This window comes from Aquarana catesbeiana, linkage group LG06 (assembly GCF_042186555.1).
Source record: "Aquarana catesbeiana isolate 2022-GZ linkage group LG06, ASM4218655v1, whole genome shotgun sequence".
Classification (NCBI taxonomy): Eukaryota; Metazoa; Chordata; class Amphibia; order Anura; family Ranidae; genus Aquarana; species Aquarana catesbeiana.
Genome location: NC_133329.1, coordinates 308422963 through 308439587, shown reverse-complemented (window position 1 = coordinate 308439587; position 16625 = coordinate 308422963). Strand labels below are relative to the sequence as shown.

General features: G+C 40.5%; 1 protein-coding gene across 5 annotated transcripts in view; it reads left to right on the top strand.

The window, feature by feature from the left end:
• Positions 1-16625, top strand: part of UBE2F (ubiquitin conjugating enzyme E2 F (putative)) — a 497889-nt gene that overhangs the window by 387143 nt on the left and 94121 nt on the right. For 4 of the 5 annotated variants that reach the window (XM_073633593.1, XM_073633591.1, XM_073633592.1 and 1 more), the window contains exon 8: positions 8960-8992. The exons of the other annotated variant lie outside the window; for it this stretch is intronic. In XM_073633593.1, coding sequence (XP_073489694.1) covers positions 8960-8992 — 33 coding nt within the window. The remainder of the gene's footprint in view (positions 1-8959; positions 8993-16625) is intronic. 5 annotated transcript variants of the gene reach the window in all.

Genomic DNA, 16625 nt, shown 5'->3' with positions numbered 1-16625 from the left:
GACATTATCATGATGTTTTACTTTTTAATGTTTATAATAATAAAAAATGTATATTTTTATACAATGTTTGTGTGTGGCACCTTTTAAAATCCCATCCTATTTTTTTTCTACTACCTAATATGTTTATATGTATTAGTGGTAAAACCTACACCTGTGTTCTGTCCTGATTTAAAGTGTTTCTAAACCCAAAAACATGTAATGTATTGTGCCTTACCAGTCTTTAGACATATTGGCTGCGACTCAGCCTTCTGTATCAGGACTACAGAACCCCACCCCCACTCCTCTCCTATTCTCCATAACATAATGGGGAATCGGTCTTTAGTGTTCAGATAGTTGTGAACAATATATAATGGTCGACTCAATAAAGTGACCATAACGTATTAGTGCAAACACCCTATACAAAATTATTACATAAGGTGGGGAAAACAAACTCAAAAATTGTAGCCGTGTGAATACAATGTGAAAAAAAAAAAAAAAAAAAACACAAAAACTGGCCAGTGAGAACAAACAAATATTTTAAAAATTATGAATATATATATATATTTATAGTTTTTAAATATTTGGTCTCACTGGGCAGTTTTTGTGTTGTGTTTTTTACACATATTCACACAGATATTATTTTAATTTTTTTTTTCCCACCTTATGTAATAATTTTGTATAGGGTGTTTTGCACTAATACTTTATGGTCACTTTATTGGTTCATGTTTATGCTGGCAGCCACTCATTAGATATTCTACAAGGAGGTCTGCATGGTGGTTGTTTAGTTATATGGTATATTTAACAGACAGAAAGGAATCAAGTCAGAGAATTTCATTATTATTGGTTAAGCCCAGGTTCACACTGAGCTGCGGGAATGAAGCCATGCTAGTTTAGCTGAACTTGCACAACTTCACTCCCCCGCATTTCGGTCCCTATTTTGGCCGCGATTTCAGAGACATCTGTGCGGGTTTCTGCAAACTCCAGGTAGGTAGTGCCATGCATGGGATTCATACTGGTGACCCTAGAGCTACTAGTGCTAACCACTTAGCTACTGTGCTACCCAAGGACAGCAATATATAAACAAGATTTAACCCTACCCTCAAAAACGTTGAGTAGAATTCTACTTCAAAGTTAACCCAGTATTGAGTTTAAATAACCCAGAAAAAAAGCTTCTTCTCTGCCCTCTGTGAAAACATTTCACATTACTGGGATGCGGCTTAAAATTACTTCTGTCATTAGGCAGGAGGTTGGCATTTGAGGAGTTAGCCACAATGTTGGGCTTCAATATCAAAGAGAAATTAAAGTGTATGTAAGCCCTGGTGCACATTGGTACGATTTGACATGTCAAATCGCATGTCAAATTAGTGGCAATTTCCGGCAATGGCACCGTCCTAATAAATGCAACGCTGCATTTGCGGCGCCGCACCGATTTCAAAAAGTAGTTTTTGTACTACTTTTTGCAATTTCGGCCTGCGATTTACATTGACTTTCTACAGCTTTCTCCCATCTCCTGACTGCACCTCTGGAGCTCAGCCACAGTGATCTTTGGGTTCTTCTTTACCTCTCACCAAGGCTCTTCTCCCCTGATAGCTCGGTTTGGCCGGACGGCCAGCTCTAGGAAGGGTTCTGGTCGTCCAAAACGTCTTCCATTTAAGGATTATGGAGGCCACTGTGCTCTTAGGAACCTTAAGTGCAGCAGAAATTTTTTTGTAACCTTGGACAGATCTGTGCTTTGCCACAATTCTGTCTCTGAGCTCTTCAGGCAGTTCCTTTGACCTCATGATTCTCATTTTCTCTGACATGCACTGTGAGCTAAAGAAAATACGAAAGGACCCCCTGACGGGGCTTTAATGCAGCCAATAAATTCAGAATAAGTAGTCAAAAATAGTTTATTAGTACAAAAAATTGTATAAAACAAGTGGGTTCTGACCTATGGCCAGGACATGAACTGGAGTACAATGTAAAGTAAAAAACAACAACAACGGACAGTGCTCGTAATCAAGAACAGTGTACAATACAATGTATTTTTGACAACAAGATCATGAGTATTAAAATCCTGACGCGTTTCGACCCTAACTGGGTCTTCTTCAGGGGATGGTTGTCAGCTGTAGGGATGTAAACATACATCAAACATAGCACAAAAACACCACCAACAATAGACTTGTGTATATGTCACCCGACATATGTTCATAAATTGCATAGTTACCAGTCACAAAGTTCCCGATGGCTCAGAATGTTCGTGATGAAAAGGATATGGTCCCTCCTGTGTCCTTTACCTCCCCAATGACAGACCAGCTCCCTGGAGAGTGGGTAATAGGCCAACAAGCCTTACAAGGGATCACGCATAAGCTACCCCCCAGAGGGGGAACCTGAGGGTGAGGAGCACACACTGCACCCAAAATGGTGACGCTGAAATCGAATTAGAGGTAAGGAATCATTAGGTCCTTAAATCATACAGAAAAATAATTTGCCCTAGCTTAGAACAGTTTTACGCTGTTTTAGTTCTAAGCTAGGGTAAATTATTTTTCTGTATGATTTAAGGACCTAATGATTCCTTACGTCTAATTCGATTTCAGCATCACCGTTTTGGGTGCAGTGTGTGCTCCTCACCCTCAGGTTCCCCCTTTGGGGGGTAGCTTATGCGTGATCCCTTGTAAGGCTTGTTGGCCTATTACCCACTCTCCAGGGAGCTGGTCTGTCATTGGGGAGGTAAAGGACACAGGAGGGACCATATCCTTTTCATCACGAACATTCTGAGCCATCGGGAACTTTGTGACTGGTAACTATGCAATTTATGAACATATGTCGGGTGACATATACACAAGTCTATTGTTGGTGGTATTTTTGTGCTATGTTTGATGTATGTTTACATCCCTACAGCTGACAACCATCCTCTGAAGAAGACCCAGTTAGGGTCGAAAAGCATCAGGATTTTAATACTCATGATCTTGTTGTCAAAAATACATTGTATTGTACACTGTTCTTGATTACGGGCATTGTCCGTTGTTGTTGTTTTTTACTTTACATTGTACTCCAGTTCATGTCCTGGCCGTAGGTCAGAACCCACTTGTTTTATACAATTTTTTGTACTAATAAACTATTTTTGACTACTTACTTATTCTGAATTTATTGGCTGCATTAAAGCCCAGTTAGGGGGTCCTTTCGTATTTTCTTTTGCATCTTCTGGGGTGCGCAGCCTATTTTTCTGCACTCCTATGAGTGTCCTTGTTTTGTCAATGCACTGTGAGCTGTAAGGTCTTATATACAGAGGTGTGTGGCTTTCCTAATCAAGTCCAGTCAGTATAATCAAACACAGCTGGACTCAAATGAAGGTGTAGAACCATCTCAAGGATGATCAGAAGAAATGGACAGCACCTGAGTTAAATATGAGTGTCACAGCAAAGGGTCTGAATACTTAGGACCATGTGATATTTCAGTTTTTCTTTTTTAATAAATCTGCAAAAATGTCAATAATTCTGTGTTTTTCTGTCAATATGGGGTGCTGTGTGTACATTAATGAGGAAAAAAATGAGCTTAAATGATTTTAGCAAATGGCTGCAATATAACAAAGAGTGAAAAATTTTAGGGGGTCTGAATACTTTCCGTCCCCACTGTATCAGTGAGGGATAGAGAAAGCAACAAATGAGATATAGTACATAAGGATACATTCTTGTATAAATATCCGTAGCTTGATCGAATCATTGTTTTTAAGATATTGCCTAGGTTTACACTGATCACCCATAACATTATGACCACCTACCATTACCAGTCGAGACATGGACTCCACTAGAATTGTGAGGGTACTGTATGCTGTAGTATCCAGTAGCAAATTCTTTAAGTTGTTTACGTTGCAACCTTTCTATGTTAACCAGTATTAACTTTTTGCAACAATTTGAGCTACAGTAGCTCTTATATTGGATCAGTCTATATGGTCCAGCCTTCCCTCCCCACATGCATCAGTGAGCCATGGCTGCCCTCTGCCCTCTACCCTGTCACCGTTTCACCAGTTTTCCTTTCTTAGCCCACCTTTGGTGGGAACATCCCACAAAAGCTGTAGTTCTGAAGATGTTCTGACCCATTACGAGTCATTACAACTTGGCCCCTGTTAACACCACTCAAATCCTTACGTTGCCCATTTTTTTTCTGCTTTCAGCACATTAACTTCAGGGACAGCGTGTTCACTTTCTACCTTTACTGTATATCCCACTCACTCTCAGATGCCTTTTTAACAAGATAATCAATGTTATTCCCTTTACCACTCATTGGTCATAATGTTATGGGTGGTTGGTGTATCGTGCTTCTTTCTGAAGCAGCAGCCTGTTTCTATTCCACCACTGTACAAATAACTTAATATGACGTGTACCATTGAATCAAAACCCCTTTAAATAGGATGAGAGCTTGCTTTAGAAATGTTCTTTCATTGCGCTGTTTGGATTAACCCATCTTTGTTAACCCATATAACACAAAGAATGCCAGACCCTCTATTAGAGCCTGGTATAGCACACTGTACCTGTCTTGTAGAAAAACGAGCATAGTAAATACTGATTCAGAGCTGTCTTCAGGCCGGTCACATGACTCGTTGCCGCTGTACAGCTCCGATGGATGAATACTGCAGGAGGGGCCGTGATCTCCCTCTGACGTCAGCCGGGGAGATCACATGGCTGCTCAGCCTCTCCTGTAGTAGCCTTGGAAACTGGCCAAGAGTCACGTGATCTGCCTGAAAACAACGCTAAATCAGTATTTACAACGCTTGTTTTTCCACAAGACAGGTACAGTGCGCTATGGCAATGTATAATAGAGGGTCTGGCAGTGAGAATTTCACATTAGTCATTTTGCTAATAGCGGGGTGGGCAGAGAGAGAGACACACAGACAGTAGCTGAATGGCAGGAGGGAGTGGGTGAGGGGGAGAGAGGAGAGCAGAGAAGACAGCAGCGTTTGACGAAGGGACGCAATCAGACCATGGTGATCAGGGCGGAGCAGCCCTGATTTTTGTGGTCTGTACAGAGAGGGCATGCAGGAAGTAGGTGGCAGGTTCAGATTTTTTTTTTTAATTTTTTTTTTTTTTTTTTTTTTTTTTTTTACAGTTTAAAGGTGAGCAGATTACACAGCACAGGCACTGTGCTGTTTGTTCTGCTTTAAGGGACCAGTGATTTTTTTTTTTTTTGGTTTAACAAACACCTTGATCTATATCATTAACGTGTTTAGGCACATGTTTGGGTATATGTGTTTTAGCTTCTTTTTTTTTGTTATTCCACCAACTCATGACTTGTACAAAGTTCTGGTTAGATCACATGCATTGTAATACAATGAGTGAGTGATCTGTTGAATAATGCTTAGATTCCCATTTCAAAGGGGAGTGATTTGGTTTTTGAAATGCAATTAGGAATACTCCCATGTCACTAAGTAGTGTCATGATAAGGCGTATACTCCTTTCTCTTTAAGTCCTGCAGTTTAGCTGTTTTAGGCTGGGTTTACACGGATACTAATTGGATGTGGGTTTCCCCACATCCAAATGACATGACAGGAGACTCAGTTCACACAGCTCCGGGGCCGCCGCAGAGCGCACTGGAGAAGGTTCTTTGCGTCTTTGGCTTCATTCTTTGCGTCTTTGGCTGCAGCTAGTGTGAACCCAGCCTTCTAGGGCAATAGGCCAGCTAATGATGCTAGTGTACTCTGAGCAACGAGTATATACTGTGCCAATGCTCCCAGTATATAGTGTAATTCAAGTGAGTACCAAATTGTGTGATCAAGTGTACAGGACCTTCCTTTTCTTTTTTTTTTTTTCTTTTCTTTTTTTCTTAACTGTACATTAAACAACAGAGAGTGAAGTATTTAGGTACATTGGATACTGTCAAGAAAAACTGTGAGGACAGCCCAGTACTCCCATCGCGCCTAATGCAGCGTACACACGACCAGACTTTCTGGCAGATAAGGTCCGACAGAACGAATCCGTCGGACATTCCGATCATGTGTGGGCTTCATCGGACCTTAGAAATAGAATATGTTTCAAATCTTTCCGACGGACTCGATTCCTATCGAAAAAAAGTTAATCTGTATGCTAGTCCAATGGACCGAAAACGACTCAAGGACAGCTATTGGCTACTGGCTATTGAACTTCCTTTTCTAGTCCGGTTGTACGTCATCAAGTTCGAAACGATCGGACTTTGGTGGGATCGTGTGTAGGCAAGTCCGTTTCGTCGGAACTCCGTCAAAGTCCTTCGGAGTTCAGTCCGAAGAGAAGTCCGCTCGTGTGTACGCGGCATTAGTTTTTTGCTATTATCCTAGGAGAAGGAACATATTTTCTCTGCTCTGTGAGAAGCAAATCTTTTAGCCTAGCTTGGATAGTGCATGTCCCCTGGAATCTTACTTAACCACACATGTAGTGTTCTACATGGACAGGGCTATAGGTCTTGGGACCACTTCTAGGTAAGTCAGGGCTTATGCATTATTTTGGGAGCCTAGTGTGTGCTTTTATGCCCCAGTCTGTCGCTTAAAGGGTTAAAAGCGAACTCCAGGTTTCTGGTGACTTTAAATAGTTTGTTTGGTCCAAACAAACTATTTGCTTCAGTAACAGATGCACCCGCTCGGAGCGCTATATAAAACATTGTGTTTTCAGCAGCAGGATGGGGACTTCCCATCTCACTCTCAGATGGGGGGGTTGATGCATCAACGTCCTGCTGAATGCAAAGTGAAAGAACACATCCCTTGGCACCCTTTAGGCTAGGTTCACACATGTTCGATGCAAATTCCCCATCCGTTTTCACAGCAAATTTTCAAAACAGCTGTTCATTGTTTTAGCTGTGATTTCCACATAAGGTTCAGATACGAATTTTCAGAGCCGGCGGAGGAGCGGGTCGGGAAGCTGGCCGCCGTATCCTTAACAGCAGATGATTTATCAGCTGTCAGCAGGTTCCCCGCTGACAGCTGAATGTAAACCAAAGAATTGCCAGCAATAAAATTTGAGAAAAAAACAGTGGGGGGGGGGGGGGTGCCCATCCATACCAGACCCTTCAGGAGTTGATGGAATAGACTCGGCCCCCTCTACGCAGCCTCATTGGGAAACATGCACGTTGTTCAGAACCTATCAATTACTTAATTGAATTGCTTGGTGTTGGAAAAAAACTGCCATAAATGACACATGCAAATTGCAGGAGAAGGACAGAGTGACCAGGATCCACACAAGCACAATTGATTAAGTGCACTTTGTATGAGGATTTGTTTGTTCGTTTTACATTTCAAAAGTTTATTAGTCTTTTTTTTTTCAGTTTAACCTGCTGTTTTTCCTGTACCTGCTCCTCAAGCAACTTCTATTCCTACATTCTGTTTTATTTTTTTTTAAATGGTAATTGCCTATACGTAGATACTGTAGTTCCTCTAAGATATGTGTTGCCTTTGTAGTATATAGACATATGCAGTAGATTTATGGTTGCTTTTTAAAAGTTCTTGCGCTTTGTATAAAAAGAGCACCTGGAATTCTAAGGCCTCCTTCACATGGCCATTTAGCTGTGTACACCAGATTCCAGTGGCAATAATAAGCGGATTCTTGCCACTGGAATAAAATGTGCATGCGAATAGAGGCAGCCGCTCAGCCTGTATATAGTATTGACAGGCTGACAGCAGCTGTTGCTCTTGGCATGTAGCTGCACACCAAGCAGTTATCTGTGGTTAGGAATGGGTATCCAAGTCTGGACACAGTCAGATGCCTCCAGGTTAGGACATCCATCCCTAACCACAGGTAACTGCTTGGTGTTCGGCTACATGTGAACAGCGACAGCTGTTGTTAGCCTGTCTATACTTTGTACAGGCGGAGAGGTCGGCGCTATTCACATGCACCTGTCATTCCAGCCACAAGAACCTGCTGATTTTTGACACTGAAATCCAGTGTATGTGGCTAAATGGCCATGTAAAGGAGGGTGTTGTGCTTCATTCACATGTCAGACATCATGCATATGTACCTTTTTTTTTTTGCATGTTGTCACACTGCGCATAAAGCAGCTCATTCTTTGCAATGGACTTCCTAACACATGACAAATATGGCAAAGTAGCTAATGCACCTTTTTAAATTTCACGTTTTTTTTTTTTTTTTTTTAACCTGCATGTATTGTTTTGTTTTGTTAAAATGTGTTGGCCACGCTTGGGGTGCTTTTAACCATAAATGACACATGGTTTTGCACGTTTCCTAAAAGCACACAAAATCATGCAGTTATGCATGCATTCACACACTGTTTTAATGTGAATGCATCCTTACAGAGAAATGTTTATTTGTGCATTAATATTTATATCAAAAGAATTTCAGCTAGACAAATTCAACCAAATAAAATACATATTTGGGCATAGAATGCAGTATGTCCTTTTCTTAGGATTGATGTACAGTAAACCATGCAGATTTCTCAACTGTTATAGTTGGAACGCCTTTGCCAGAACATGGGATGTAGGACCTCTTAATAACACTTACATGTACTTGTTTAATGTGGGGTTGTGTATCCATGAGAAGAGAGCTCTCAACAAACACCATATGTGACAGTTTAGGTCTTTTTTTTTTTTTGCACAATGGTTTTCAAGGCTTCACTTATTAAGTCAGTATCAACACTATCAGATGACAAACTTGTGTCTAATTCAGCCATCTGGTTTTGTCACGTCAGCAAGAAAAGCCCTGTCTGCCACTGCTGGCCCCACAAGGTTATGTGCCCTTGTGATAGTGACCAATATCATGTCTGTCTTGTATCTATAATAGCCAATAATCTGTTATTTCCCACAATCTTCTTTAAAGGTTTTAATTTGTGCTGTTTCAAAATCTAGCTTTTCCCTTAAGCTCAAGAATTCTAGCACATGATGTTCTCCACTGCCTTAAACCCATTTCTCTATCCTGGGGCTCTGCTTCAGATAAGCAAATCACATTACTAGCAAATAAATGATTGAACGATCTATTGCTGACATCTTTCTGGCTCTTAATTTTTTGCTCTTTTATTTTATTTGCAGGATGTTGTATGGGGATTGAACTCCTTGTTTACAGTAAGTACAGATATAATGATGGTCTGGCTCTTCCGATTTATGTTTTGATAATGGATGGCAGTAAATGCTTTATGCTTGTACTTGTCCTTTTGTTTCTGCTGATAAAGCATACTGGTTGGAAAGGATACTATCAAGGTTATAGTAAAAGGAAAAATATTTGATTTAAAGGAACATTTCCATTTATTAGAAATAATAGGTCGGTATAGTTTTGCATATGTCCCTTTTTTCTGCAGATCCTTTAACATTTAGGGTAGGTTGTCTGCATTGTTTTAAGGTGGAACTTAGTGCTGTTTTTTATATATATATATATATATATATATATATATATATATATATATATATATATATATATATATATAAAGTAAAATTAATGGTATTACTTCCTGAAAACTGTGTTTTAAGCATTATACATTGCAGCCATCAGGCACTTGAAGGTGGAATAGAAGATCTTAAAGGAAATCCAAACTCAGGAGCAAAACATGTAATAAATTGCTTTCCAGTAAGGCTTCTGGCACGCAGGTTTGACCATGAGCATTTCTGGACGTGATTTTAAGCGTTTGTGTTGCACGTATTTGCATGTATCTGCACATACAATTAATTCCTTGTGGCAAAATCGCTGAAAATTCCAAATATTTATGCTCACGAGCATGTATTTGCACATACCGGCGCAAAGTACTAACTGGAAAAGCAGATTTTTATTTTTTTTTTTTTACTCAAGCATACACAACACTTTTTTACACGCCTGGGGGTACAGGCACATTGTAAATAATGGGCTGCATTTTAGATCAGTAAAAAAGAATGCTGTACTGAGCTTTTTCAAGCTGCGGCGTGCAAGAGGCCTTAGATGTGCTAGCTACATTTATTTTATTTTCTGCCTTTTTTCCCTGGTGATCATGCCAGTAACACAGTACCTGCACCAGAATGACTACACTCACTGCCCTGTGCCCAAGGAGAAGCAGATTTGTCATCCTAAGGCGACACTACAAACCACATTCCCTCCTCTCTTAAGCTTAAAGGCAAATTTTTTTTTTTTTTTTTGTTTTTGGATAGAGTGGAGAGGGTTTAGTACCCCTGTCAGTTTTAATTTCTGTCTGTGCCCCGTTAAGGGGATTCACCCGCTCTATTTGTCCTGTTTGCCATTATCAATGAAAAGATTAAGCTGAAATAAACTATATGTGGGTACCTCATCCATAATTATCAGACAAAAAAAATAAAATTATAACCTTGCAGACTTTACTGGTACCAAAGAGGGACGATAAAACAGAAATAAAGTATACAATTTATTTCTTACAAAATAGTTTTTTAAAGACATTCATAAAACCATGAAATAGATTATTCATTGGAAGATACAGGCCATACAGTAGAAGCTGCAACAGTATTTCTTTGCTATGTATTGCTAGAGGTTGACGCGTTTCACAAACACTGCTTCCTCAGGACCTCAATATCTTGGTCGCAAAGATTGTTGGCATGCACCTCCTAGTACCCGATTAGAGACGGTGATGTGCTGCATGGCACAAAATACAAGGCAGCTATAGAAATAACGATTTACTTTAATAAATAGTCCTCAGGGAGGATCAGACTTAAAGGGCTGCAAGGCACCATATCAAAATGCCCAATCCCCCAAAAAAGAAGGCGATATAGCAACCTGTAATTTGTTATTCATTAGACACAAGTAACCAGAAAGAATATATGACTATTTCTTCCCAAGTGCTAGTCGGTGATATAGATACATATCCACAACATGGCTAGCCAAAAAATGGAAAACCATCTGCTATTATACAGCAGCAGTATTCCAAATATTATATCAGTGCCTCATAACATTTAAAGCTGCCCAGCTGTAGCACACCATCAGCAAGTGACATGTGGCTGCTGTACACTTGCTGATGGTGTGCTACAGCCAGGCAGTCTAGCTGCCTTGAATCTTTCTCCATGCAGCACATCGCTATCTTGCTCCATGCAGCACATCGCTATCTCTAATTGGGTTCTAGGAGGTGCATGCCAACATTCTTTGCTACCAAGATATTGAGGTCCTGAGGAAGCGATGTTTGTGAAACGCATCGACCTCTAGCAATACATAGCAAAGAAATACTGTTGCAGCTTCTACTGTATGGCCTGTATCATCCCAATAAATCACATATTTCATAGTTTGTGCATGTCTTTTTAAAAAACAAACTTGTTTTACAGTTTTTACTTTATTTCTGTTTTACTGTCCCTCTTGGGTACCAGTAAAGTCCACCAGGTTATAATTTTATTTTTGTTGTCCCATTATCATTGAAAGTTAAAGTAAATGAAAATCCCAAATATTGTGTCATCCCCAGAAAAGTAATAGAGGGGATTATTTTCTTTCATCTTGCTTCCTACAGTCAGGTCCATAAATATCGGGACATCGACACAATTCTAATCTTTTTGGCTCTATACACCATCACAATGGATTTGAAATGAATTGAAGAAGATCTGCTTTAACTGCAGACTTTCAGCTTTAATTTGAAGGTATTTACATCCAAATCAGGTGAACGGTGTAGGAATTACCACAATTTGTATATGTGCCTGCCAATTTTTAAGGGACCAAAAGTAATGGGACAGATTAACAATCATCCATCAAACTTTCACTTTTTAATACTTGGTTGCAAATCCTTTGCAGTCAATTACAGCCTGAAGTCTGGAATGCATAGACATCACCAGACGCTGGGTTTCATCCCGGTGATGCTCTGCCAGGCCTCTACTGCAACTGTTTTCAGTTCCTGCTTGTTCTTGGGGCATTTTCCCTTCAGTTTTGTCTTCAGGAAGTGAAATGCATGCTCAGTCGGATTCTGGTCAGGTGATTGAATTGGCAGTAAAGTACAAGTGATTTTTTTTTTTTGCACTTTTCAAACAGACTCAACAGATCACTTTTATTGGTATGTTTAATAGACCAAATGGGTGCAAATAAAAGTTTAATGCTTGTAGTTTACATACATTTCATGGCACCATACAGGAGGATAAAGCCCAGGAAGGACCTCAACAGAGTTATTATGCTTATTCTTCACCCAGTGAGCAGGCAATTGTCACAGAAAGCTGCAGTAGAAAATAGCTGCCTAGCTTGCTTCAGCTGTAGCTGTTTAACCACTTACTCACTGGGCATTTAAACCCCCTTCCTAACCAGACCAATTTTCAGCTTTCGGTGCTCTCACTTTTTGAATGACAAATGCAACATTGTACGTATATGGAATTGTCCTTTTTTTCACACGAATGGAGCTTTCTTTTGGTGGTATTTAATCACCGCTGGGTTTTTTTATTTTTTGCGCTATAAAAGAAAGAAGACCAAAAATTCTGTAAAATTTTTCTTCGTTTCTGTTATACAATTTTGCAAATTAGTAATTTTTCTTCATATATTTTGGCCAATATTTATACAGCTACATATCTTGGTAAAAATAACCTATATCGGTGTATGTTATTTGGTCTTTGTGAAAGTTAGAGAGTCCAGAAGCTATGGTGCCAATCTCTGAAAATTAATCACACCTGAAGTACTGACGGCCTATGTCATTTCTTGAGACCTAACAAGCCAGGAAAGTACAAATACAAATGACCCCTTTTGGAAAGTAGACATTCCAGGATATATAGTAAGAGGCATGGTTAGTGTTTTGAAGTTGTAATTTTTTTCCCACAATTCTTTGCAAAATCAAGATTTTTTTTCTTTTTTTTTTTTTCACAAAATTGTTATATTAGCAGGTTAATTCTCACACACAGCCTATGCATAGCACAAATTACACCCCAAAACACATTCTGCTATTCCTCCTGAGTATGGCACTACCACATGTGAGACTTTTACATACAGAGGCCCAACATGCAGGGAACGCCATCAGGCGTTCTTGGAGCATAAATTACACATATAATTTCTTGACTACCTCTTACACTTTTGAAGGCCCTGGAGAACCAGGACAATGGAAACGCCCCAAAAATTGCCCCATTTTGGAAAGAAAACAACCCAATGTATAATCTATGAGGCATAATGAGTCTTTTGAACATGCAATTTTTTCTACAAGTTTTTGGAAAATGTGTAAAGAAAATGAAAACGTTGTCCATTTACACAATGTTTCTAACACATAGCATTTGCATACCAAAAATTACACCCCAAAATAGATTGTCCTACTCCTGAGTACGGCGAAACCACATGTGTGAGACTTTTCCACAGCGTGGCCACATACAGAGGACCAACATGCAGGGAGCACCGTCAGGTGTTCTAGGGACATAAGTTTCAAATAGTTATATAGTTACATAGAAGGTGAGGTTGAAAAAAGACACACGTCCATCAAGTCCAACCCATGTGTGTGATTATGTGTCAATATTACATTGTATATCCCTGTATGTTGCAGTCGTTCAGGTGCTTATCTAATAGCTTCTTGAAACTATCGATGCTCCCCGCTGAGACCACCGCCTGTGGAAGGGAATTCCTCATCCTTGCTGCTCTTACAGTAAAGAACCCTCTACGTAGTTTAAGGTTAAACCTCTTTTCTTCTAATTTTAATGAGTGGCCACGAGTCTTGTTAAACTCCCTTCTGCAAAAAAGTTTTATCCCTATTGTGAGGTCACCAGTATGGTATTTGTATATTGAAATCATATCCCCTCTCAAGCGTCTCTTCTCCAGAGAGAATAAGTTCAGCGCTCTCAACCTTTCCTCATAACTAATATCCTCTAGACCCTTTATTAGCTTTGTTGCCATTCTTTGTACTCGCCCCATTTCCAGTACATCCTTCCTGAAGACTGGTGCACAGAACTGGACACCATACTCTAGGTGCGGCCGGACCAGAGTCTTGTAGATCGGGAGAATTATCGTTTTATCTCTGGAGTTGATCCCCTTTTTAATGCATGCCAATATTCTGTTTGCTTTGTTAGCAACAGCTTGGCATTGCATGCCATTGCTGAGCCTATCATCTACTAGGACCCCCAGGTCCTTTTCCATCCTAGATTCCCCCAGAGGTTCTCCCCCCAGTGTATAAATTGCATTCATATTTTTGCCACCCAAACGCATTATTTTACATTTTTCTACATGAACCTCATTTGACATGTAGTTGCCCACCCCATTAAATTGGTTCAGATCTTTTTGCAAGGTTTCCACATCCTGCAGAGAAGTTATTGCCCTGCTTAGCTTAGTATTGTCCGCAAATACAGAGATTGAACTGTTTACCCCATCCTCCAGGCCGTTTATAAAAAAATTAAATAGGATTGGTCCCAGCACAGAACCCTGGGGGACCCTACTACCCACCCCTGACCATTTCGAGTATCCCCCATTTATCACCGCCCTCTGAACTTGCCCTTGTAGCCAGTTTTCAATCCATGTATGCACCCTATGGTCCATGCCAACGAACCTTATTTTGTACAGTAAAAGTTTATGGAGAACTGTGTCAAATGCTTTTGTAAAATCCAGATACACCACGTCTATGGGCCCTTCCTTTATCTAGATGGCAACTCACCTCCTCATAGAAGGTTAATAGATTGGTTTGGCAAGAACGCTTCTTCATGAATCCATGCTGTTTACTGCCAATGATACCATTCTCATTACTAAAATCTTGTATGTAGTCCCTCATCCCCTCCAAGAGCTTGCATACTATTGATGTTAGGCTAACTGGTCTGTAATTCCCAGGGATGTGTTTTGGGCCCTTTTTAAATATTGGTGCTACATTGGCTTTTCTCCAATCATCTGGTACCATTCCAGTCAGTAGACTGTCAGTAAAAATTAGGAATAATGGTCTGGCAATTATTTGACTGAGTTCCCTAAGTACCCTTGGGTGCAAGCCATCTGGTCCCGGTGATTTATTAATGTTAAGTTTCCCAAGTCTAATTTTAATTCTGTCCTCTGTTAACCATGGAGGTGCTTCCTGTGATGTATAATGAGGATAAACACTGCAGTTTTGGTTACTGAAGCCCCCCGATTTCCTCGTGAAGACTGAGGAGAAGAATAAATTCAGTACCTTCGCCATCTCCCCATCCTTTGTAACCAGATGTCCTTCCTTATTCTTTATGGGGCCAATATGGTCTGTCCTCCCTTTTTTACTGTTTACATACTTAAAGAATTTCTTGGGATTTTTTTTTGCTCTCCTCCACTATGTGTCTTTCAGGTTCTATCTTAGCCGTCCTTATTGCACCCCTACATTTCCTGTTGCATTCTTTATAAAGTCTAAATGCCGATGATGATCCCCAACCATGTATTTTTTGAAGGCCTTCTCCTTTGCTTTTATATGCATTTTTACATTGGAGTTAAGCCATCCAGGACTTTTGATCGCTCTTTTAAATTTATTACCCAATGGGATGCATTGGCTAATGCCCTTATTTTATATGCTCTTAAAGCAAACCCATCTCTCCTCCGTGTTCTTTGTTTCTAAGATTTTATCCCAATTTATGCCTTCTAGCAAGGCTCGTAGTTTAGGGAAGTTGGCTCTTTTCCCTTGTATTCCCCTTATGTTTCCTATTTGTGTGATTTATACTGAAGCCACTTGACCTATGATCGCTGTTACCTAAATTGCCCCGTATTTCCACATCCGTGATCAGGTCTGTATTATTGGTAATCAGTAGATCCAGTAACGCTTTATTTCTAGTTGGTGCGTCTACCATCTGACCCATAAAATTGTCCCGCAAGACATTTAGGAACTGGCGAGCCTTAGATGAATGCGCGGTTCCCTCCGTCCAGTCTATGTCTGGATAGTTAAAATCCCCCATTATAACACTTCCTATCCTTGCTGCTAATCCAAATTGTGATAGGAGATCTGTCTCCCCTTCCTCCCTCAGGTTAGGGGGCCTATAGCATACTCCCAGTATTATTTTCCCCTTAGCTTCATCCCTTTGGAGCTCCACCCATAAGGATTCCACCTCCTCCCTAGCTCCCTTAGTGATGTCATCTCTCACATTCACTTGTACATTATTCTTGATATATAGGCATACCCCTCCCCCTTTTCTACCCTCTCTAGCCAGCCAATCATGAGAGCTGTTGAACCAGGTCTCTGAAATTCCCACAAAATCCAAATCCTCTTCGTACAACAGTATCTCTAGTTCACCCATCTTGTCTGCCAGGCTCCTGGCATTGGTGAACATGCCACGTAGTTTAGACCGGTTGCATATTATGCTCTTATTGGGTGTTCCGAGATTGCAACTAGGACTTTCTACTATACTTACCTTGGGTTTATGTTCTTTGGTCAACCTACCACTAATGCCCCCTATACTACCCTCTGGAAAATGTTCCGCGCTGACTATCTCTACCTCTGTACCCTTTCCCCCATTGCCTAGTTTAAAAACCCCTCTAACTTTTTGGCCATCTTCATTTCCAGCTGATCTGCACCCTCCTTATTTAGGTGCAGTCCGTCCCTTCTATAGAACCGGTTAACGACTGAGAAGTCGGCCCAGCCCTCCAGGAACCCAAACCCCTCCTTACTACACCAGCTCTTTATCCACTTGTTTACTTCCCTAATCTCCCTCTGCCTTTCTGGTGTGGCTCAATGTACCGGTAGTATTCCTGAGAATACTACCTTGGAGGTCCTTTTCATCAATTTAGCTCCTAAGTCCCTAAAATCGTTCTTTAGGACACTCCAACTGCCTCTGACTTTGTCATTGGTGCCAACGTGCACCATGACAGCTGGGTCTTCCCCAGCCCCTCCCAGTAATC